Source organism: Ceratotherium simum, chromosome 18 (assembly GCF_057802395.1).
Source record: "Ceratotherium simum simum isolate JZ-2026a chromosome 18, ASM5780239v1, whole genome shotgun sequence".
Lineage (NCBI taxonomy): Eukaryota > Metazoa > Chordata > Mammalia > Perissodactyla > Rhinocerotidae > Ceratotherium > Ceratotherium simum.
The window spans coordinates 51,666,426-51,692,224 of record NC_141917.1 but is presented as its reverse complement, the minus strand read 5'-3'; the positions used below and the strand labels follow the sequence as shown (position 1 = coordinate 51,692,224).

The 25,799-nt window shown below is 33.9% G+C and overlaps 1 protein-coding gene across 12 annotated transcripts in view; it reads right to left on the bottom strand.

Moving 5' to 3' along the window:
* Positions 1–25,799, bottom strand: part of ERBIN (erbb2 interacting protein) — a 123,328-nt gene that overhangs the window by 44,949 nt on the left and 52,580 nt on the right. For all 12 annotated transcript variants that reach the window (XM_014781672.2, XM_014781674.2, XM_087443347.1 and 9 more), the window contains exons 5-14: positions 17,079–17,157; positions 15,402–15,491; positions 13,482–13,538; positions 7,200–7,263; positions 4,837–4,911; positions 4,031–4,175; positions 2,925–2,997; positions 2,512–2,641; positions 2,078–2,193; positions 136–205 (exon numbers count right to left, since the gene is read on the bottom strand). In XM_014781672.2, coding sequence (XP_014637158.2) covers positions 136–205; positions 2,078–2,193; positions 2,512–2,641; positions 2,925–2,997; positions 4,031–4,175; positions 4,837–4,911; positions 7,200–7,263; positions 13,482–13,538; positions 15,402–15,491; positions 17,079–17,157 — 899 coding nt within the window. The remainder of the gene's footprint in view (positions 1–135; positions 206–2,077; positions 2,194–2,511; positions 2,642–2,924; positions 2,998–4,030; positions 4,176–4,836; positions 4,912–7,199; positions 7,264–13,481; positions 13,539–15,401; positions 15,492–17,078; positions 17,158–25,799) is intronic.

The following is a 25,799-nucleotide window of genomic DNA, read 5'->3' as shown; positions in this document are numbered from 1 at the left end:
ATTTTCCTTATTTATATAACACATTTTTACATGTGTATCAGAGTATAACGGCTCTTAAACGATCCTATGCAAATTAGAATGCATAATTGTATAGCACAATTGAAATCTTGTCATTTACAAAATCAGAATGCCCACCTGATTATCTGAGAGCCACATAGCAGTCAACTGCTGTAGCTTTGTAAAGCTAAAGGGCAAATTCTTTAATCTGTGGGAAAAAATAAAACAAAAATTAAACTTTAAAATGAGAAATGTTAAAATATGAGAGCTCAATCTAATGGTCTTCTAAATAATGTTATATTATTGCATATGAAAATAGGAGAAAAATAGTTAATTCAGGAGAGAACCCAACAGAGATTCTTTGAATAGGCCAAAAGACAAAATATGCAGTTTTTAAGAATTAGTTTTAAAAGTATAATTCTTCAATTTAATCAATTCAGCTGGGGGGAGGGGGTAATGGATAATCTAATAACCCCCAAAATAAAAATAATAATCTGCTAAGAAAAAGATGTTAACTACCCCTACCTTAATGAAAAGGCAAGCACACATTAAGCAATGTCTCATAAAATTGCTTTGGATACTTTATTTGTATTTAGAGAGAACAAACTGTTATAGGAAGCAGTCTTATTGATAGTTTGTTATAAAAACTGCACTGCTCAATATTTCATTGTGAGCCAGCACTTTCATAGTCAAGAAGACTATTTAAATATTATAATGAGTAAAACAAAGTAATATAAGTACTCATTAGAATAGCACCCTATTTAAAATAGAATGTCTACTTAAACCTTCTATCTTAGCGTATCTACTCTCCTATGTCTATCTTCCAAGGTAATTTGTTGGAACTTAGGGCTCTAGTTTTAGGGTACAAAGTATGGGCCAAAACAGGAATTTAATTAAAAACAAAAAAAGGCAGTGGTTCTTCTTAAATGGAATAGTCAGAATACCCTAACTAGTCAGAAAACTGGGTTTACATTAAAGCTCTAACCTTACAAGCTATGTGAGTCACCTTAAACCTGAGTCTTAATTTTCTCCTCCATAAAATGGGAATACCTGTTGTGCTATTCCATAGGGCTGTTTTAAATACTTTGTTAAGATGCTATGAAAGCAAAATGTAAAAATGTTCTTACATCTATGCAGAAATAGAAGTACAATGATGTACACCTGAAATTTTTACAACGTTATAAACCAATGTTACTGCAATAAACAAAAAATTAAAAAAAAAAAATGTTCTTACAAATACTCTTTTATCATTATTAGTATCTTTACTTCAGGAAAAATTATGGACGATCTGTTCTTTTTTTTTTAATAATTTTTTATTTATTTATTTCTTTTGTTTCCCCCAAAGCCCCAGTAGATAGTTCTGTCATAGCTGCACATCCTTCTAGTTGCTGTATGTGGGACGCGGCCTCAGCATGGCCGGAGAAGCGGTGCGTCGGTGCACACCCGGGATCCGAACCCGGGCCGCCAGCAGCGGAGCGCGTGCACTTAACCGCTAAGCCACAGGGCCGGCCCAATCTGTTCTTAACTTAAACGTTCCAGTTTAGGAACTCTAGTGACCTTTTTGCTCTGCACCTTAGCTGTGTTGTCCAAGCTATGTGAGCGGGTGCCTAATCACACCTCTGCCCAGAAAAACACAAGGAGCAGATTAATTAAAAGCGCCAAAAGATGAGAGGATGGCACAAAAAGAATTGGCAGGGTTCTGCTCCACTGTACAAAGGGCCACCAGGAGTTGGAATCAACTGGACAGCACTAACAACAAAAATTAAATGAAAAGCTGTTTTGTTCAACAGCAGTATTAAGGTGAAGATTTTTAGGAATAAAAAAGGTTACTATAGGACGAGACTAAAGGTTGCACAGCTGAAGTTGACACAAAATGAACTGTGACAAATAATCACAGTATGATAATTAACATCAGGTAAAATTAGATCATTTTTTCAGGTGAAAATTCTATTTTCAAAGTATGTATGTATGTATAAATAAATAAATAAGAACACAGATTTTTTTATCACATACAGCAAAACCTTAATTTCATCCAATCAATGTCTTCTATAAACCAACTGATGAATACATTATTACAAACCTATTGTCACTCAAATTAATGACTTTTAATTTTTGCATATCACCCATTTCCTCTGGAAGTGTCTCAAGTTTATTGGAATGGAGAAACAACACAGTTATATTTTTCCAGCTTCCAATCTAAAAGAGAAACATAAAATTGGGGATCAAAAATTTGGCCTACTACTTAAAACACATAAGTAAAACATTATTTTCAAAAGTTATGAGAAATACTCATTTATGAGAGGAATTATATTTTCCATTTTCAATTATTAATTTTCATGTATGAAGAAAAGTACTTAGGTATCTCCCATAAATCAACATAGCTCATTATTATTCAGAAAATAAATAACTTAGTTATATAACTATTTCTGAAAGAAAGTAATAAAACCACACTGGATAGCTATAATAAACAATAAGGAAAAAATGAAAATTAAAAACAAATTTAAAATACAGTACCTCTGGGGGTAACTGTTGTAAGTAATTATGATCTGCAGCAAAGGTTCTTATATTAATAAGCTGCCCAATAGATGAAGGCAAAGCTTCAATCTCATTGAAGCTACAATCCAGTTCTTCTATTGACACTAACCTTTAATTAAAGGAGAAAACATACATTTAAAAAAAGATTTCCTATATATAACCCAAAACTTAAGGATATATGAACATTCGAACTTGATTTTAACAAACCTAGCAAAACTCTATCTCCACTAAGCCAAAACTTCACCAATAAAAATTGGCCTATCTTTATTGTAAATATACCCAACCTGTAATCAATTGCTTATTTAAATATTTATGCAATTATTTGAAAATATATATGGCATACTGAACTGAAAGTAAAATCTTCTAGATCAATTAATTTACAAAAATCTTACCCTCCTATAGAGTCTGGTAGATACATTAATTGATTTTCATCTATTTTAAGAGTTGTTAGATTCTTCAGTGAACCTATTGAGGGAAGAAATAATACACAATTTTCCAGCTTGAAGTAGAAGCAAGTCAACCAACAGGCAATGTGAGCACATATTACATTTGACATGAATCATAAAGAACTTTCTTAATCAACCTATCTAAAAGAGATACCACTCCAACCCCATCATGCTCTATTCTCTTACCTCTATTTTCACTTTTCACCTCCATATCACCTCTTACCATTCATGTATATTTATCTATTTAACCCCCACTAAGATGTGAGCGTCAGAAGAGAGGGGATTGTTTGTCTGCTTTGTTCACTACCGTAGCCCTGGCTCCTTAAACAGTGTCATGGCACAGTGAAGACACACAATACAAACTGTAGTATTAATGGATTAAAAAAATGGTAGTATGAAGGTAGTTTCCAGAAGTGTATAACAAACTATCCTAACGTATACTAAATACTAAAACAAATAATGGAGTTTAATTGAAAATTAAAAGTGTTGAATAAATTATAGAATTTGCAAAACGTAACCTGAGCTAAAACTACATAATTCAATTGAAAAATATGTAAAAATATTTTTTGCTTTTATATCTAAACATCACGAAGATGCAAAGATTAAAATTTTTGATTCGTGAATCAAAATAATTCAATTCCCTTGACGCATCATCAGACAAGCAACTACACAAACACAGATTCTCACAGGATTTGCTAAACTGAGAGTCTAAAATGAAATAAGACTGAAAAAAGTTACCAGATAAGGGCTATGATCAAGAGTTAAACCAAGTATGGATAAATTAACCTCTTTTGTAAAGAATTTAAATTTTCTTACAGTAATAAAAATGACATTTCCTCAAAGTAAAGAAAAACACAGTAACATCAAAAAGCAATAAATTGTATAACTGATCACATCAGGAAGAAATTCAAATAAGATCTGTGACTGCAGTAAAACTACCTTATAATAAAATTTGATATATAGAAGTTTTGAATCAAGCAATGGCAATAACTTAATTTCTCAGATTTTATATTAGTAAAAATTAATTACATGAATTAGAAAGCAATACAAACCAATAGTCTCAGGCAGTTGTTGAAGTGAATTGCTTGATAACAGGAGGTCTTGAAGGTTTTCACATGCTGAAATTCCTTCTTCAACCATTTCAATATTATTTTTAGAAACATCCAAATATGTGAGCTGTTTCAAACTACCAATAAACTATAAGCAAAAAAAGGAAATGTAATGACTCTACCAACAGTAAGTAATTTGTAAAAAGTTTAGGTAATAAACCTAACATTGTTATAATTTATAAGTAAATGTTTATATGAGAAAGAAGATTCATAAAATTTTTTTAAATGCCATTAGAAATGTATTCAATAATAAAGCTAAGAGCTCCTCCTAATTTTAGCTCAGCAGAGTGACAACGGGCATACACTTTTCTTTGGGAACTCCGTTGTCCATCACTGGCTAGAGAGAAAGCACATACGGGGATTCTTACAACTAGGTCTGGGAATAAACAAAATGTCAGTTGATAAAACAGAAACTACATGGAAAATATCCTACTTTAACAACTCCACGGAAAAACTGAATTAGACTCTAAAGTCAACTGCAACCACTGGGAAGGACACACTCCACGGTACTAAAAAGAGACCATTTTACAAAAGATTATGGAAATTTTTAAATTTTAATCAAGAATGTGTTGGTAGTAAAAAAAATATAATTTGCTTCTAACTATCTAATATATTAAGAATCAAATAACCATCCTTTTTTTTTACTCATTAAAAGTAATCTGAAAATGTATAATTCATAAAACTGCAAAGGATAGATAGCAATCTATCCTTTTAAAATTGTGAAGCCATTTAAAATTTGATATACATACCCCTGGAATAAAACTCAGTCTATTACCATCCATCCAAAATTCTTTCAATCCACTTAGTTGCTCAAGTACTTCAGGCTGTTTGGATAAAGAGGGGAGAGAGGGAAACCCAATAATTTACTTAAATATCTTTATTAGGCAAAAGAAGCCCTTTGTATTTTCTAATGATAAATTTTAATTTAAAAGATTAAAAAAATAAGGGAGAAAAAAAAACAGAGCCAAGACTCAAGCCTTTCCACTATATTGTAGTTATAATAATATTATTACTAAAGGAGAACTCAAAGACAGATTCCATAACAGTAGATTGCATAAAACTCATTTAAGCTTTTGATTATATGACAAGCTCAAGTATTTATACAATTAATAAAGAAATAAAAATAAGACCCATTGCTTTTGAGAGTACAATAAAGATATTCTCAATCATTATCTGTAAAAAGATGCAGCCTTTTAAGAAATGTTAGGAAAACCACAAATATTCCCTGTTGACTAAGAGGGAAGATAAAAAAAGAAATAAGGCAACATACATCTGAAATGTTCAATAATAAGAGAAAGGTAAGTAAGCCAAGGAATAATCACATGATTAGCATATTCTGTTATTTTAAACTCCTAGAAATTACATGGTGCAATATTATTTATAATATAGTGTTGAGGACAAAAAAATGAATCAAAGAGTTGTAGTGGACTTTGGTATTCAGGCAAAATTTGATCTTGGGCATTCGCCCTCGGAGGCTCTTCTGAATGCGTCCTTCGAAGGTATTTCTATCACCCCCTCAAACCTGTGTCCAATCATTGACATTGTGATGGCATCGAGTACCATCATACCTAATCACCACAATAAAATGAGTAATACACAAAACACATGCCATTCAGATTTACTGTTAACATATAATACAGGTAAGAAATCTAGGTATAACTTGGATTAAAAGAAATCTCCTTTTGTGCTTTACCTGTTACAATTCTAATCATAAGTTTTAAAAAAATGTATAATGTTGGAAGACCAAAATGGTTCGAAAACTAATGATTTCTTTTTGTGTGTGTGTGAGGAAGATCAGCCCTGAACTAACATCCGTTGCCAATCCTGCTCTTTTTGCTGAGGAAGACTGGCCCTGGGCTAACATCCACGCCCATCTTCCTCTACTTTATATGGGACGCCACCACAGCATGGCTTGATAAGCGGTGCGTCGGTCCGCACCTGGGACCCGAACCTGCGAACCCCAGGGCGCCAAAGCAGAGCATGTCAACTCAACCGCTATGCTACCAGGTCAGCCCCCAAAAACTAATTATTTTGAATGCTGCTCTGATTCATAAAATATAAATAATTAAAAATTTTCAAATAGTTAATATGAAAATAGATTAATATATATAAAACAAAATATTGACAAATACAACAGCTAGATAATTTAAGAAGTATAGAATATGTATTTTTTTCACAAGGAGTAAAAACCTCCACAACATACAATAAAACCCATTATAATCCATCTTCCATTAAAATATAATAAAGAACATGAAAGAGCGTATTTTAGAAAAAACATGAGGTACCCAAAACCAGCATGCTCCTCCACTGACTTGAGGTGAAAAGCTATCTATTTAGTGAGCACATGTACCATACAACACCCACAGGGCAACCATGCAGCTGACAGTGCTGAGAAACTCTTGTTCTTAAGACTATCATTTGAAATCCATCACAATGTTAAAAAACAAACTCGCAGACATAATGTAAAAATTTTAATGATAATGATATTCAGGTTAATGAACTCCTCTTCAAAACAAATATCTAGCTTATTTTCTGAGTTTTCTTGGAGAAATGATGAAAGACAAAAAACTGCTTACATACTCCTCTCCTTTTTGATTCAGCATCATAGTACACTTTGCATATACAGCAGAAACACAATCCAGAGGTCTCACTACCAACTCAAAAATAACAACTGTTTCACTCAATGTTTTCTCTTTAACTATTAAAATCCTTTCTATAATTTTACTTATCATTGAATAAATTCCTAAGCAATACTCCCAGGGAGTTATTTTTGACTCAGAAGTACTTTTCCTGATGCATTCTACTCTCATGTACCTTTGTTTTTCTCTTATAATCTCTCCAATTTTCTACTTCTTGTGCCTAAAAGCTTTTATTTATCTTTTCCATGGGTTTCTCATTAATTTTACATTTTACCCTCACTGCTGTCAGATGTTTCTATCTGTCCGGTTAACTTTCCCTGTTAAGAACTTTCATATCTTGTCTCTCAAAAATACGCGTATATCTTTACCCAATTTCAGAATCAGAAATTGCAGAGAAACAAATACTTTGATATTCACATTTTGTTCTTAATCACATATAAGATTCATGGAAAGTGAGAATGGTGTGAACTTACCACCTCTGTGAATTCATTACTTCCCAAATCCAGTCTTTCCAGCTGAGTCAGTCTATTCATGGTTCTATGCACAACGGATTAATGAAGAATTAAGTATATAAAAATATCAATTACATGAAAGCTTTCAAAATTAACAGTGGGAAACACTCTTATGTAATATCTAATGATATACAAGCTTTCACATGTTGACAAAATAAAAATAATAATTTTCTAAGAAAAGAAATGTCATATTTAATTTCTAAATAAAATGAAGTTATCAATTATTCTCCGATTTTGGGTTCCCATCAGGTTTTCATTTCTACTCTTAAGAAGTAATCACAGTAAACTTAAACCCACAGGTCAGAATATGAGTAACTGGTTTTCATTTTTTCACAGAATAGACTTTCATATAGTATAAATCAACTAATGAATTAGACTGTTTGGCAGCTACATAGTAATTACTACCATTTTTCAAGACTGGTCATATATTTGTAAAACTTCAAGATAACTAACTCTGAAAATTAATATTCAAAATTCCAAGAACAGTAAATATTACACTACTCCCCACATTTCAAAATAATTCAATACAATTCAGAAAAGTTTATAAGAATCACAAATATAATTCATAGATGGTATTTATTTTAAATCAAAGCTATAAATACACCATTTTTAACTTCCAACTTAATACCAACATTTATCTGCAACTAAAGAGACTTGAAAAAAGTACAAACTGATTTCATAATGAAATAAACTAAGCTGTACTTTTATCTCTCATTCAATAAAGGCTTTTTTAACTAAACTCATCTCTAATTAATTCAAACACATATTTATATAGGCACACCTCAAAGATATTGCGGGTTCGTTCCAGACTACCACAAAAAAGCAAGTCACACGAATTTTTTGGTTTCCCAGTGCATATAAAACTTATGTTTACACTACACTGTAGTCTATTAAGTGTGCAATAGCATTATGTCTAAAAAACCAATGTACACACTTTAATTAAAAAATACTTTATTGCTAAAAAATGCTAACCATCATCTGACCCTCAGCGAGTCATAATCTTTTTCCTGGTAGGGAGTGTTGCCTCCACGTTGATGGTTGCTGACTGATCAGGGTGGTGGTTGCTTAAGAGTGAGGTGGCTATGGCAATTTCTTAAAATGAGACAACAATGAAGTTTGCCACATCAATTGACTCTTCCTTTCACAAACGATTTCTCGGTAGCATGCAATGCTGTTTGATAGCATTTTACTCACGGGAGAACTTCTTTCAAAATTGAAGTCAATCCTCTCAAACCCTTTATCAACTAAGTTTATGTAATATTCTAAATTCTTTGTTGTAATTTCAACAGTCTACCCAGCATCTTTACCAGGAGTACATTCCATCTCAAGAAACCACATTTTTGCTCATTTATAAGAAGCAACTCCTCATCTGTTAAAATTCTATCATGAGATTGTAACAATTCAGTCACATCTTCAGGCTCCACTTGTAATTCTAGTTCTCTTGCTATTTCCACAGTATCTGCAGTTACTTCCTCCCCTGAAATCTTAAACCTCTCAAAGTCATCCACGAGGGTTGGAATCAACTTTTTCCAAACTCCTGTTAATGTTGATATTTTGACCTCTTCCCAGGAATCATGAATGTTCTTTATCGGCATCAAGAATGGTGAACCCTCTCCAGAGTGTTTTCAATTTACTTTGCCAAGATCCATCACAGGAATCACTATCTATGGCAACTATAGCCTTACGAAATCTATTTCTTAAATAATAAGACTTACTGAAATTACTCCTTGATCCATGGGCTGCAGAATGGATACTGTGTTAGCAGGCATGAAAACAACATTAATCTCATTGTACATCTCCATTAGAGCTCTTGGGTGACCAGGTGCATTGTCAATGAGCAGTAATATTTTGAAAGGAATCTTTTTTTCTGAGCAGCAGGTCTCAACAATGGGCTTAAAATATTCATTAAACCATGTTGTTAACAGATATGCTGTCATTCAGGCTTTGCCGTTCCATGTCTAGAGCACTGGCAAAGTAGATTTAGCACCATGCTTAAGGGCCTTAGGATTTTCAGAATGGTAAATGAGCATTGGCTTCAACTTAAAGTCACCAGCTGTGTTAGCCCCTAACAAGAGAGTCAGCATGTCCTTTGAAGCTTTGAAGCCAGGCACTGACTTTTCCTCTCTAGCTATCAAAGTCCTAGATGGCATCTTCTTCCAATGTAAGGCTGTTTCGTCTACATTGAAAATCTATGGTTAAGTGTAGCCATCTTCATTAATTATCTTAGCTAGATCATCTGGACAACTTGCTGCAGCTTCTACATCAGCACTTGCTGCTTCACCCTGTACTTTTATGTTATGGAGATGGCTTTTTTCCTTAAACCTCAGGAACCAACCTCTGCCAGCTTCAAACTTTTCTTCTGCAATTTCCTCACCTCTCTCAGCCTTTATAGAATTGAAGAGTGTTAGGGTCTTGCTCTGGATTAAACTTTGGCTTAAGGAAATGTTGTGGCTGGTTTGATCTTCTAGCCAGACCAGTAAAATTTTCTCCATATTAGCAATAATGCTGTTTTTCTTTCTTATTCATGTGTTCAGTGGAGCAGTATTTTTAATTTCCTTCAAGAACTTTTCCTTTGAAATATCGTATGATTTCCTTCATTAAGTAGTAGATAATAACAACAATAAACAAACACATAGAGACAGAGATTGGATTGGTGGTTACCAGAGGGAAAGGGGGGAGGGAGGAGGGTGAAAGGGATAATTCGGTACATGTGTGTGGTGATGGGTTGTAATTAGTATTTTGGTGGTGAACATGATGTAATCTATGCAGAAATAGAAGTACAATGATGTACACCTGAAATTTTTACAATGTTATAAACCAAAGTTACTGCAATAAACAAAAAATTAAAAAAAAAAAAAAAAAGAACTTTTCCTTTGCATTCACAATTTAGCTGTTTGGCACAAGAGGTCTAGCTTTCAGCCCGTCTTGGCTTTCAACATGCCTTCCTCACTAAGCTTCATCATTTCTAGCTTTTGATTTAAACTGAGAGACATGCAATTCTTCCTTTCACTTGAACACTTAGAGGCCACTGTAGGGTTACTAATTAGCCTAACTTCAATATTGTTGTATCTTAGGGAATAGGGAGGCCCACCAAGAGGGAGAGGGATGGGGAAATGGCTGGTCGGTGGAGGAGGTAGAACACACACAACATTTACTGATTAAGTTTGCTGTCTTATATGGTTGTGGTTCGTGGCACTCCAAAGCATTACAACAGTATCATCAAAAATCACTGATCACCATAACAAATATAATCATAATGAAAAAGTTAATAACTTGGAAATTAACATTAAAAACCAACAGGCTGGGGCCGGCCCGGTGGCGCAGCGGTTAAGTGTGCGTGCTCCGCTTCGGCGGCCTTCAGAGGGTTCACAGGTTCGGATCCCAGGGGCGCACCAATGCACTGCTTATCAAGCCATGCTGTGGCAGCATCCCATATAAAGTAGAGGAAGATGGGCACAGATGTTAGCCCAGGGCCAGTCTTCTCAGCAAAAAAGAGGAGGATTGGCATCTGATGTTAGCTCAGGGCTGATCTTCCTCACCAAAAAAAAAAACAAACAAACAAACAAAAAACCCAACAGGCTCCTTAAATTATGACACAAGAACACAGATTATTTCTATCTTCTTTGGAAATTTAACAAAAATAGTAAGTAAAATAAAACAGTTAAAAACATTTCTCTGGCTTTTTAGTGAAAAAATATAAGAACACATATAATTGTTATGTCACTGGTATTACTCACCTAACATTAGAGGAAGCTAATTTTCCCCAACGCTTCCATTTTAAATATGCCATTCTATCAACACTCCTTTAATTTAATTCAGCTCACAACATCAACTTTTCTCAAAGCTGCTTTATTTAACTTAGATTTACTGAGTGCCTATTCTCAGGTACTATGAAATATTATAATTCTGCTTCCCTTACTCATATTTGTCTTTGTCCAGAAAATCTCTAAGTCAGTTTTAGTTTGCTTCATAACAAAGCAAAAGGTGTTTCCAGGACCTTTCTCAAGAAATATTAGATGCTATGACATTAAACTCCCAAGACCATAATAATACTATATCAGGTGGACATTTGAGAAAAGTAAAGAGGGCCATGGCTGGGGGTGGGGTGGGAGGGGGATTGAAAGAAGAAAGCATAATCTTATTTTTCTTAATTCAATATTCTTATAATGACAAGATAACACAAAAAAATTCACACGCAACAATTAAATACTTTATATCAACAAGGGTAAGTTATAAAAGAGGGTACCAAACAAAAAGCAGTGCATTGGAAAATTTTAATTATTAAAGACATCCTTAGAAAGTTAAGTTGTAAAACTGATTTAGGAAGATATGAATGACACGGATATGTAATACAATAGAGGAAATATATTGTAAAGTCCTAAAAGCATCTCCATCTCAATTTGCTGTAGCTAATATTGGCAACTTTGATCCTACTCATACACCTCAAAAATCTAAGACAAAATTTCACCTTTTCATTTTCAAGTCTTTTCATTTAAGATCCAGCTTCCTACTTCAAGGAGAAAGTAAAAACAATATCCTTTAAATTTCCTCCTGTTTCCCTCAAATTTCCTCCTGTTTACCTCTAAAATTCCTTTGTATTTAACTCATTTTTATCTCCTCCTCTGTCACAGAGGAAAAATTTACATCATTTGTGTTCTTGGTACTGTGCCCTCCAGTATTAAGATGGTATTAAATTTCACTTATAACTACATATCTAAAACAGCTTTCCCACTGCTCTATGCTTTGATCATAAGAAGGTCCACTCATATAACCTGAATGCACATGACTTCCATAACGTTTAAAACTATGACCTCTTTATAGTTTGTGAGGCCTCAAAGGTTTTAATCCTACATCTTAAAAAGAAAGCAGGAAAGAATTATATTTGCAAATACATTGACAGAGCCCAATTTGAAGTTAAATAGGAGTTAAAATAAGTGAATTACCTACATCAGATAGATCATATTAACTGTAGGCTTAGCTATTTCAGCAAACAATTTACATCTTGTTTATTCAACTCTCTTAGAAAGTAGTCAATTTTGAGCTAAGGAGTCATCAATGCCAGTACCAAATCTGTAAAATATTTAATCCTTTTTGAATTTTAATATGGATCATAATTCCCATTTTAATTTATACTCACAAACATCACTATAAACTCTAATCAGTCCTGCACTGAACAATTACTCAGCTAATACATAATGTCCTTTTGGGAATCAAAACTAGATATGCTCTTTGTCCTCAAAGACTTACAATCATGGGGAAAAGGATACAACTACATGTGCACATATGTGTATGCTGGTCAGGTAAGAAGGGAGTGAAATGCATAAAAAAATTAGACTAATGTGGCAAGGTCATAATAGATGTAAATAAGATGCCACAGAAGTTGAGTAAACAGAACAACTAACTCCTGGGGAGGTGGAGATGCTTCCCTCAAGAGGTGACAATTAACTCTTGACAAGTAAATTATAACCAGAGTTAGCAAAGTTTCGTATAAAGGGTCAGATAGTAAATACGTTAGGCTCTGCATACATTCTCTGTCACAATTACTTGACTCTACTACTGTAGAGCAAAAGCAGCCATAGACAATATGTAAATGAATGAATGTGGTTCCAATGAAACTTTATTTACAAAAATAGGCAGTGAGGCGGATTTAACCACAGACTGTAGTTTGCCAGTGCCTAAACTGTAAAAATGTAGCAATGAATTCAGGGTGTTTAAGACATTTCTTCAACAAATGGGCACAGTCTACAGTGCATTTTGAGTTTGTAGATCCGTTTTAATTTTACATTCTTATTTGCTTTCGGACTGCCCTCTTCTGGATATTAGCTTACCAGTAGGGGGCCCTCCACCCCACTTCTAATTTACATCAGGCTACAAAACCAGACAAGCTCTTAGAACTACAGTTACCAGACTTCCCACGAAGACCTTATGGATCTCTCTAATGAGTACTATGTAAGAGCTCTAGTGTATGAACCAGGACCTTTATTTGGGACTCAGGTGGCCTTCACATATTTATTATTTTGACTTTTGTCCCGAAGGACTGAGTTCCAGAGAGCTGGGAAATCACTATTAAACACCAACAACAGACGCATGGATTTTTATATTGAACACCACTAATTAAAATATGATGACCACACATGTCAGTCTTTTAAAATAATTTGCACTCATATTCTAGATATTAAAAAGTGAAAATTTCTCTTTAAAAATTCTAAACTAAATTCTAGACAGGATAGCATCTTTACTTACTTTGGCAACATTTTCAACTGGTTTTCTCTAAGTTCTAATATCTGGAGTTTAGTTAATCTGCAAAACAAAGAACACAAATCAAGTATCTATGACAATGACAAAGAATTTAATTAACAAATTAATGCCATATTCTCAAGTTTTAAAGCAACCAATACTTATTGTATAATTACAATGCGCAGAATATTGTATTAAAAATTACAAAGAAATACAAAGGAAGAAAAGACTATTTCTGCTTCTCAGAATTAGGGGGGGGGGTAAACTCTTATAGACATATTCAAAGCACAAAATGATTGCCCCTAAATATCAATCCTAGAGCATTGCATGCCTTTTTTGTGAAAATGCCTCCCATAATTATTAGCCATTAGTAGATAATTCAATTCTAGAGTTCAGCTCTAAGAGGAAAAACTAAGGGAATACAAGGGGAAATGGAGAAGGAGAAACCCTCTGGCACTTTAGGGATGCACATTCCAATAAAACTAGAGGGAAAATGAGCAGAATAAGTGGTCCAGAGGGACTAACTAATGCTACAAAGACAATCATATTATAATACGTAAACATATCAAATCAACATGTTGTATACCTTACACAACGTTATGTGTCAAATATATTTTAATTTTTAACAAGTGGTCCAAATGCCAGATATAGAAAAGGAATGGGACAGGTACACGAATTTTATATATATATGTATATATGTATATATATGTATATACACATACATATATGTATGTATGATGCATATAAATACATGAAGCATGATAACATGGCTCCCACAGGACAGTCACTGGGCTGCAATAATTCCCAGAATTCTTTTTTCTTTATTGAAATGTAACTGACATATAACATTGTATTAGTTTCAGGTGTACAACACAATTCAATATTTGTATGTATTGCAAAACGATCACCCCAATAAGTCTACTTAACATCCATCACCACACATAGTTACAAAATTTTTTCTTATGATGAGAACTTTTAAGATCTACTCTCTTAGCAACTTTCAAATATACAGTACAGTATTATTAACTATAGTCATGTTATACTATTAACTATTACTATAGTAATAGTAATAGTAATAGACTAGTAATAGTAATAGTAATAGACTATTAACTATAGTCATGCTGTACATTACATCCTCATGACTTACTTATTTTTGTTAAGTGGAAGTTTGTACCTTTTGACCACCTTCACCCACTCTGCCCACTCCCCACCCCTGGCAACCACCAATCTGTTCTCTGTATCTATGAGCTTAGGGTTTTGTTTTGTTTTTTAAGATTCCACATATAAGTGAAATCATATGGTATTTGTCTTTATTTTTAGACAAAAAGATGACTATAAAATTAACATGTAGCTGGATAGCACTTTCTCTAGTAATTAACTTAAACAATAATAATTTGATACCCTATTATTCATTCATTTATTGACTCATCTTTTCATTTAAAAATATTACTCAGGAACTATAATATGAGAAGAACTGCTCTATGTTCAAACAATGGGGGGAGGTGGGCAGCAATGGGGTAGACCCCAGAAACACATTTTCTTTTCCCCAGAATTTTGATTCCAGGAAAAGACAGATAAACCAATAATCAGATCATTTTCCAATGTAATAAATGCTAAGAATAAAGCATTCCATATCTCAAATATACAGAAATTATCCCCATTTAAACTCCCTATTTTTGCATACTTTAAAAACCAAATCAAATCTTAAATTACTTTTTTCTTTTAAGTTTTCACTGCTTCTTGTTTACTTGGGAAAATAAAAGTCAAAATAAGTTCTGAAGAAACTATAAAAACCACAATGCTTGGAAATAATTACAAAAGAAGAGCCTATGAAACTGTAATTAACAGTATTACTAGAGCAACTTGTAGTTTTGCAAACTTTACAAGAGCTAACAAGAAAAGGTTTTAGAAGAAACTATAATTTACCTGCCAAAATTAGCCGGCAAGAACTCAAGGAAAGCATCATTCAGATATAATTGGGTTAGGTTTAACAGCTGAGAAAATCCATCAGGAAGCCTATATAAAATACACCAGAATTTAAATTAAATTCATATACAGAATTTCAGTCTCTTATTAAAATATCTGTAAGCATCTGTCTAACATGTCTATCATGTTCTTAACAGATAATAGCTCTCTCTTTACTTTTGAGTGATCCTCAAATTGAGATTTGCCTTTTGTAATAACATATCTGTTTCAACGTTTATATCTTCATCTCTGTAAAAAGGAAGTGAGGCAATATTTGTCTCAGTAAGATAAAATCTGCACAAAATAGTCAACTATGAATGAGCCACAAATACACAGAAATGTATTTAGGGCATAACTATGACATTAGCTGGCACTCTTGAAACTCGCCTTAACTAATATCAATCCGAACGACTAGATAACGAATCCTAATCCTTGACAGTATTGACTTTTTGGGCTGGATAATTCTTTGCTGTGAGAAGGCTGTCTTCTGCATTGTAGGACGTTTAGCAGCAACTCGCCTCTACCCACTAGAAGCCAGTAGCACTGCCCATGCCCACCACCACAGGTTGTAAAAACCAGAAATGTCTCCAGAATTTCCGAATGACCTTTGAGGGCAAAAGTGTTCCCATTTGAGAATCACTGGTTTAGATTATTTCCAATTTCAACACTTGGTGCCTAAATAATCAAATGAATATTGTATAATTTTATAATGAGCAAATGAGAAGAAACAATATAAAAAGCTGAATGACATTTTAAGGCCATATAGGAGGCTACATGTATTAGCTTTACTTTTATTTACTGTGGCTTACAAAACAAATTACAGTTGTAGAACTTGATGCTAGAGAAATATTTTCAGATGAAGATAAAACATCATCTTTACATGTATGTCCAGGATTTTAAAAAGTACAAAATTCCCTTGCAATAAGACACATCAGTCTTTTTGACTCATCTTCTTTCTCCTGTGTGTCACATTCCTCCATCTTCTACAGCAAGTGAAGCAATGCTAAGTTTGGAAAAACTCATTAAATACAGTACTATAATACGTGAAGGCTGGTTTCAACTTTCAACTTAGCTATACTAAGCTATGCTTCACTCTATTTGTACATCTTTCCCTTCACCATTCCATTTTTGCAAAATTTAACATCTTTAGTGCCAGGAAAGCCTTCTGCTTACAGCCATTAGCATCACAAGAGAATACATACGACCTCTGGTATATGACGTAACCAATCACGTGGTTTTTCCTTTTTTGTTGTTTTCACCTTCTTGACCTTTCAGTTTCTTTTATTATTTGCAAAAGCTGGAGGGTGCCGCACACATGATTTGCAGATGAAGACGTTTTTATATTGTGCAAGCAACACTGAGTGGGGAAATCTGAATTCTTGTCTCATTTCTGACCTTAACTATCAGTGAGACCTGGAGTAAAACAACTGCATTATCTGTTTGGATGTCAAATTTACCTTTGTAAAATATGGGGTTAGAAAGATTATTTAAAAGTCTCCTTTTTAATCTAAAACTGAAATTTTGTATAGATTTAAGATTGATACTAACTGCTCTTTAAAATGTAGAAAGTAACATTCTACTATTTCATAGCTGTTTTATTCACAAAAGTAACTTATAATTCAACAGAGAAGAACTTACTTGGAAATAGGATTTACACTGGCCTCTACAACTGTCAAAACTTTACAATTTTTTATATTTTCTGGAAACTCCTGTATTCCTAGAAAATGAACAAATAATTAATGATCAAATTAAAGGAATATATTACAAAGGATATAATAACAACAACAACAGTAATAATTAACGTACTCCTTGCAGATTTGAAACACACCAACTAAGCAGGATCTACATAAATTGGCAACATCAAGCAAAAAGAACCACCTCCACAACAATTTCTCTTTTCTCTTTCATTTTTTTTAATTTGCCTCTTTATAATTGCTAATTATCTTGATTAGTTTTACGTTCCTTTCCTTCTCTTAACTCTTCTGAAAATTAGTGCCTTCTCTATGTGACATCGTTAAGGTCACAAAATGCAGAACACTTAGCATTCTTTCTGTTTTTCTCACGTAAAAAGAGGCATTACTTCCTTAATGCTGGGCTCCAGACTGAGCTGGCCCCTAATATATATAAAAGAACAAAACTGAAAGCAAACATGAAGATAGAAGAGGTAGAAAATCTACATCACATAGGCCAGTGGATATGCCTGAAGACAGCTGTAGACCAATATTTTCATAAAATACAATACAAATGTTGTGACAAGTTAAATTACGGTACAAGTTCCTAAGTACTTACTCATTTCCTCGACTTCTCTCAGCAAAAATATAATAACAGTAATTTGTGAACTAGCAACAATCCACAGACCACCTTTAAGCAGTAGTGTTGGAATCTAAACGAATGCTAATTACTAACTTTTTAAAATATTTCAAAAATTCTGTGTTAATAAGAACCATTCCTCCGCTAACATGATATGATTATTGAACAGGGTTGCCACTAGAGGATCATTTAAGCCTCTTTCAACTTTATCACTATATGATTCCAAGTAAGCAAATTTACCACAGTGTCAAGTATAGAATTTCAGGTGATGAAAAGTGAATGATGCAAAATCACCAAGTGGCAAATACTACAGTAATAAATGTTCAGTCAAAATTCAACAATGGATGCTAAAATTAGTGGGTAAAAGAATGATGAGAAACAGGATATTAACATAGTCTCAAAGTTTCTCCCCAAAAGATACTCATTAATTATAAGAGGAAAAAAGGAACTTTACAATGAATAAATCTCACAGGTACCACCTTAAACTGCTTCAGTCAGCATCACCAGTTATCATCATCATCATGTGGCATCTAATCTAAGATTACTGAGAAGGGACGCAACATCACTACTGTCCTATTCTTGCCCAAAACACATGACCTGAATTTGATCATAAGCAAACATCAAACAAATCCAAATTAAAGGAAATTCTACTATATAACTGTCCAGTAACCTTCAAAACTGTCAAGGTCAAAAATGACAAAGGAAGACTGAAGAACTACCCAGATAAGAGGAGACCCAAGAGACCTGACTGTGGTGAATATCCAAACCTACTACATACATGCACACACACAAAGTACAAGTAAACTGGGGAAATCTGAATAAGACTGGGAGACTATATCAATGTCAATATCTATATTGTTCTATAATATTGCAGAATGTAAACATTGAGGGAAACTAGGTAACACATACACAGGATCACTCTGTGACGTTTCTTAAACTGCATGTGAATCTACAATTATTTCAATTAAAAAAATATGGACTCTGACTCCTTAAGGGAAAGTTTTATTATCATTGCTATTACTAACTCAATTTCTCTAACAGTTTCAAGATAATTCATTTTATCACTTTCAGTTTTAGGAACTTTTACTTTTGCTGGAATTTATGGAGTTCAGGTAAACCTTCAAATCAGGAAATATAAACAGTGATGGATATTTATGGATATTAATGTTTAAGGAATTATGGTTAGCCTTTTTTTTTTTTTAAGTGTGATAATAGAGTGGTTTCATCTTGAAATATTTATTTATGAAAGAGGCTGTCTGTGATTTGCTTTAAAATAAACACAGGGCAAAGTAGGAGGTACAGATGAAACTACAACATGTTGGTAAACGTTGAAGTTGGTTGATAGCTACATCAGGTTTATTATATTATTCTATTTCTGTAAAATGCTTGAAATTTTCCAATATAAAAGATTACCACTGTTCAGTCACTAGAAATAGACTCAGGGATAACAGAAATAACAATATTAACAGAAAAAGACTTTAAAACAGCTGTTGTACATCACTTAACAAGGGGGGATGGGGATATGTTCTCAGAAATGCAACATTAGGTAATTTTGCCATTGTGTGAACATTATACAGTGTGCTTACACAAACCTAGATAGTATAGCCTACTACGCACCTAGGCTATATGGTACTTATCTTATGGGACTGCCATCATATATGTGGTCCGTCATTGATGGAAACGTTGTTATGCAGAGCATGGCTGTATACTGTGAAGCAAGGCTCTATTTTTTCTATTTCCCATATAAAAACGTTGTGCCAACACTTATGAAATATTTGTTTTCCTTATTCTATTGATTTGTAGAGGCACTCTGTCATACTCCAAATTCTCACATTATGTTTCTGGACAGTCTTTTCTGTTACCTTCTTCTATTGATCTATTCCATAGTTTTATGCTTTTCCTACGTTTAGGTCATGCTGCACATTTTCTGTTAAGTTCATTTCTAGGTATGCGTGACAGACTGATTACATTAATGGCCTCACTCACTCTGCTGTGTGATGTTCCAACTCCTTCCATCAAAATGTGAAGTATGATTTCCCTCATCCTGATTCAGGACTCAGCCATCTGTTCTGCTTTAGCCAATGAAACATTAGCAAGAGCTGATGAAATGAATGGTTTAAAAAAGCTCTGGCTAATTTCCACTCGCTCTCAGGTTCCTTTTACTGTTCTGTGAGAACATGCCTGGGATGTCTGGGCTAGCCTGATGGAGGATGAGATCTACAGCAGTCATTTCTGTCATCCCAACAGAGGATTCCCAACATTTCAATTTAAACAATCCTTATCTAGTTTTGTTATTAAAGTGTATTACCCTTAAAACTGAATCCCATACTTACCCCCTTTCTCTAACTTCTAGAATGTTTTTTTAGAAATTAGGGATTACTCCATTCCATGAAAGTTTAGCTAATAAACTTGTCCCTAAAACTAGGCCTGGTAGTTCTCCTGATTACTAATTCAATTTAATATTGTATTCATTGGGCTTTTCAGTTTTCTACTTCTTCTTGAATTGATTTTGGATATTTATCTTTCATTTCATCTAAGTTTTAAATTTTAGTGGCTTTTTAGCATTGATTCTTTTTCTTTTAAGTGAAAAGTCATTTTTTAATAAAATGATGGTAAAAGGATGTGAGAAATGTTGCTTTTGGAAGGAATGAGGCACAGAGGAATTTTCTTAATGGTAAAATAAAAACTTGACAACCCTATTTATTATAAGTCCCAAAATTAGAACCACTGATCTACAAAGCATTCCTTTTACCTATACATTTAACACTTCAATTATACATTTTAGGGCATTTATACAATGAATTACTTAATAGTAATTGTGTGCTTCTTATATTACTGCTAATAGGTTTTACTTAGGCTGACTCAACTCTCTAAGTATATGTAAATACTTAGTATATTGTACCTTTGTACAACAAACATTTGCTAAATTTGACTTACCTACTAATAATAACATCCATATTTTTTACACTAATTTTCTTCTTTCCTTTTTTCTCTCATTCATTTACATACAAAATATTTAAGGTTACTGAATCTTGTTCTTTAGGAGATAAATTCTTACCAATCCTTTAACCAATAATTTGTCTCAAGTGATAATTCTATTCAGGCTACATTAAAATAACTCTGCTAATACATTAAAATGGCACCCCTTTGCTAAATTGGCTATATATTTTAATGGGGGTGGCAGCAGGGCTTCCAGGGCAGATGTGGGAGACATGGAGGAAAAGGGCAAAAAAAGGAAGGAGTTTTGAATTATTAAGAAAAAGCTGTTATAAACATTTTTAAAAAATCACTCTATACACATGTATTTCATTTTTCTTGGGTAAATACCAAGGAATGGAATTACTGAGTGAGTTATATGCCTACTGATGTGGTGGATAACACTGATTAATTTCCAAATATCAAACCAGCCTTAAATGCTTAGAATGGGTCTCACTTGGTTGTGGCATATAATTCTTATCATACACTTTTTTTTTAAATAAAACATTCCACACTAAGACAGAGGGCAGGGGCAGGACATTCCATACTGTTCTCATTAGCACCCCACTTCGTTTTAAAAATTAGCTACATATCTCATTTCTTTGGCTTTTATTAAAGTCCATAAAGGATTATATAAAAGATATTATTCCAAGACCTATAATATTTTTAGTACATAATAAAGTCTAAGGAGAAAAAGATCAAAAACTATAGTGTGTTCTATTGATCTAAAATTTTATATGGAGAAAGAATAATTTCAAGAGTTCTATATTAGACTTCTACTACTTTAATAGTTAATGGAAGGTAATGCTTGTATCATCTTCCACAAATACATACACCCCATATTTTTCAAATTTTAAAGTACTTTATTTCATAGCATGTGATTTATAAAAAGTAAGCAATCAATATATGTGAAATTAGTAATTCTAAATCATCTTCAGTTTCAGATACATAGTAATAATTTTGCCCTTAGCAAGTAGTTTTGAAATACCAGTTTTGTGCTTTTACAAATTGCTAGCGATGTATTTACTATGACTTCAATTCCTACCATATATATGTCTAGGCTCCAAATCTTATCTCCAGTTCCCTCCCCTCTCCTTAACTCCAAATAAGAATTTTCAAATGTCCTTGAGGTATTGTTCAGGCACCTCAAATAAAACATGTCCCAAACTGAAATTACCTATCCTCTATATTATTCAGCAAATATATACCAACTACACATAAAGTGTCAGACACTATGCTATGGACCGCAGATACTAAGACATGGTTCCTTTTCTTGAGAAGCTCAAGTGCAAGGAAAACAAATATTTTCATTCTGCATGTTTCCTTCCTTCCTCAGTAGTGTTCCTTCTTAGTATCTTTTGTACCTTACTCCTCCTCTTCCAGATCTCTTAATGTTGGGTTGCTACCAGGGACCATTCTTTGGGCCTCATTTATTTCACACTCATCGCCTTGCTGACTCCATCTAATCTCAGGCTTTATATACCACCTATACGCTGGCAACTTCCAAATACGTATAGCTAGCACAGTTCCCTCTTGACTGAACTCTAGACTCCTATGAACAACTAGATACCTTATCTCAAATGTAACATGTTCAAAAGTGAGCTCCTGAATTTTTCCATTAAAAGTTACAACTCCCACAAGATGTCCCCATCTTGGCTGACAGTAACTCTATTCTTCCACTTGCATAGACCAATACCACTATGGTCATCCTTTACTCTTATCTCTTATCCCACATCTAATCCATCATGAAACTCTGTCAACTCAACCTTCAAGTATACCTCGAGTTTGTCCACATCTCACCACTTCCACCACTATAACCAGAGATGACTGAAATAGCATCTAAACTGCTCACTTTTCATCTCTGTACCCATAGTGCTTCTACACATAACTAGAGTAAACCTTTAAAATACAAATCAGATATCATGCTCTGAATGATCTGCTCAAAACTTTCCAAATAACTCCATATCACTGAGAGTAAATGTCAAAGTACATACACATGCCTATATGGCTCTACATTATCTGCTGCTCCAAATCCCTACCTCTCTGACCTCTATTCCTACTACTCCTCCCACCTTGCTCACTATGTTTTAGATACCCAGGCTTTCTGTTTCTCACTCGCACCTTACAAACTTTACAGTGGCTGTTCCCTCTTTCTGGTACATTCTTCCCTCAGATACCTACATAGCTAACTTCCTCAAGTCCTTGCTCAAGTCACTTTCTAAACGAGGCCTACCCTCAATGCTGTGTTAGCTAGTCTCCAAAGATGGCTCATTTTCATTTATACATAAAGTATGCAGAACTTGAATTTTTATCATGAGGTACTTCTTAATTCTCTAACAATTTCAACTATCTGTTCTTTTTCATTCTCACTTGACTACAATAGTGTTCCTTCTTTGTCATACACTCTTTTTATAAGAATTTGACTCTTCTGTTCAAACTTAATAAAATGAAGCACTAGATTAGATATTTCAAAACCTGGCTATTCTCTTCATATCATTCCTGTTTAATTACAGAATAACTCTCTCTTTACTGCTGAGATAGAGAATATACTTCCTGACATACAGGAGTTGGCCTGGTACTATTAGCTAGTCCCTGGCCTAACTATGAACTAGTTGCCTGGCATTCAAAGGGAGGTCTTGGTAGTCTCCTGTTGAACTAAATGATTTCACAGAATATCAATGTCAGACCAGGCCATTCTTTGACCATAACAGATCAAGACAAAAGTAAATTTGTACTCATGTCTGAACAAAGATAAAATATGAACTCTGTCCAAGCTACAAAATACCAAACAACCCCTTCTCCCAACTAATGAGTGATTGCTGTTTCTTTACTGATTTACAGTTTTAGCCTCACTCTGATCTGCCCTCCCTATAGATAAGATTTGTTAAGATTCCCAATCACAGAATTACCCCTACTTCTTGATAGCATCCCATCTCTACAACAAAGCCTCATATTCTTAAACCCTCCCCCAAATTACCAAACAAAAACCCAAATCCTATAATAAGTCTTTTATAAACACCCTCTGAGACTCCCCTTCAATCCCCATCCCATGGTATGAGCTTTTGCTCACTGCATCAAGTAATAAACCCAAATTGTTCAACCAGGGGTGACTTCCTGGTGATCTCTGCTTGGAGGGCATCAACACTCCAATGTCCTAACTGTAGAATATAAGTTAATAGTGGTTCCTTACTGCATACGCACTTTAAAGGCTACAGTAATAAATAGTACAGTTCCAGGCAAAACAGGCTAAACCAGAAATTGCAAATTCAAATGACTGCATTAGTCAGGGGCTAACAGATGTATGATTTGGACCAGGTATAATACAATGAGTGGTAAGGCACGAGTGCACACCCCAGTTAAAGTCTACATTATTAACACAATTGGCAGTGACCAGTGATCACTGGTCTGAATATTAATTTTTAAGTTCCAGGTTAGTTTAACACATGGTTTTTCTTCTTTCATTACCTTAAATAAACTGATTAAAACAGCTGAACTTAAACAACGTTAACTATTAAGCAAATTACCAATTTTAAGACACTAGAAAAATACAGTGACTTCCTCAGCAACCTGTAATTTCCCTCATAATCAGTGTAACTTATTTTTTTGTTTTTGCTGAGGAAGATTCGCCCTGAGCTAACATCTGTACCAATCTTCCTCTACTTTGTATGTGGGTTGCCACCACAGCATGGCCACCGACGAGTGGTGTAGGTCCGCACCTGAGAACCAAACCCAGGCCACCGAAGCGGAGTACACCGAACTTAACCGCTAGGCCATGGGGCTTGCCCCTCAGTGTAACTTCTTTGAGCTTAAAGTGAAGAACCTTTTCCAGGAGTTTGTCACCAATCATCAGATTTTCTCCGGTTCCATGAACTGCTTTCTGTTTTCACCACAAACTTTCAACTCATTCTTCCTGACTTTTTGACTCAATTAAAAAGAAAGGCCTTATTTAACCTCACTAGCATTCCCATACCAGATAGAAAAATCTGAGCTACTCTTTCTGGTTTTTCTGCCTTATAATTCCTGGCTTTTTACTCAGTGTGCTCATACAGAAGAATTAACAACTAGACAGCCTCCTTTTTTTTTTTAATCTCCCCTCCCCACCAGCTTTGCCTACCAATCACTTTTAGCAGAATGTTTTTAAAGCATCATCCCTATTAGTCTTCTCAAGAAGACAGGCCATTTGAACACAACAGATGATAATTTCTCTAACACCAGTTGCTGTCTGCAATGGCTTGGGATAGGAGCTTGGTGAACTTTTTATTTCTTTAAAAAACTAACAATAAACCAAAACTTTAGACACAAAAGAGCAAATTAAAACTCATAAATTAACACTCCAGTTTTATCATAGAATATAAATGACAAAAAAAAAATGAATTCGTCAAAAAATAAAGACAAATATTAATACCTTAAATTTATATACCTCCTATATACAGACTGGTCCACAATGTGGCTAGCAGTCTCATGAGGCAGGCAGGGAAGTGGTAATATTGATAATATTATATATAGACTAATTGAGAATTAGATTCCCCAATATAACAACAGGACCAATAAACAGAGAAGCAATGATTAGAGTCCAATTCTTCTTATTCCTAATTAAGGTTTTAATCACTACAACATATTACCTGGCCAGTTGAGAAAAACTGGAAGAACTATGTACAAGATTGTAAACTAAGAAAATCTAAAAGCAAAAATCCTAAAACAAGTGCTTCTAAATAAGAACAGCTTGCTGAAATACTAATAAATATGCCACAATGTTTCCTGCCTCCTTCCAAGCAGGGCATATAGCTAATGAATATGAAAACAGTATCTGGCATACTAAAATATACCAGAATATTATTAAACTGATACAAACACCTGAAAGGAGAAAACACTAGTGGCTTAGATACAATCACAGCATCTTATTCAAGATTTAACATGAATAGATGTTATCATAGAGAAAAAAATTTAGGAGTAATTCAATTTTCTCACTCAGAATATAAGGTGAAACTCTCACCCATCCTAACATAGTGGTCATCCGAATACTACGTAAAATTTGAATAATTTCAAAATCTGATAAATACTACTTTTGTTCAG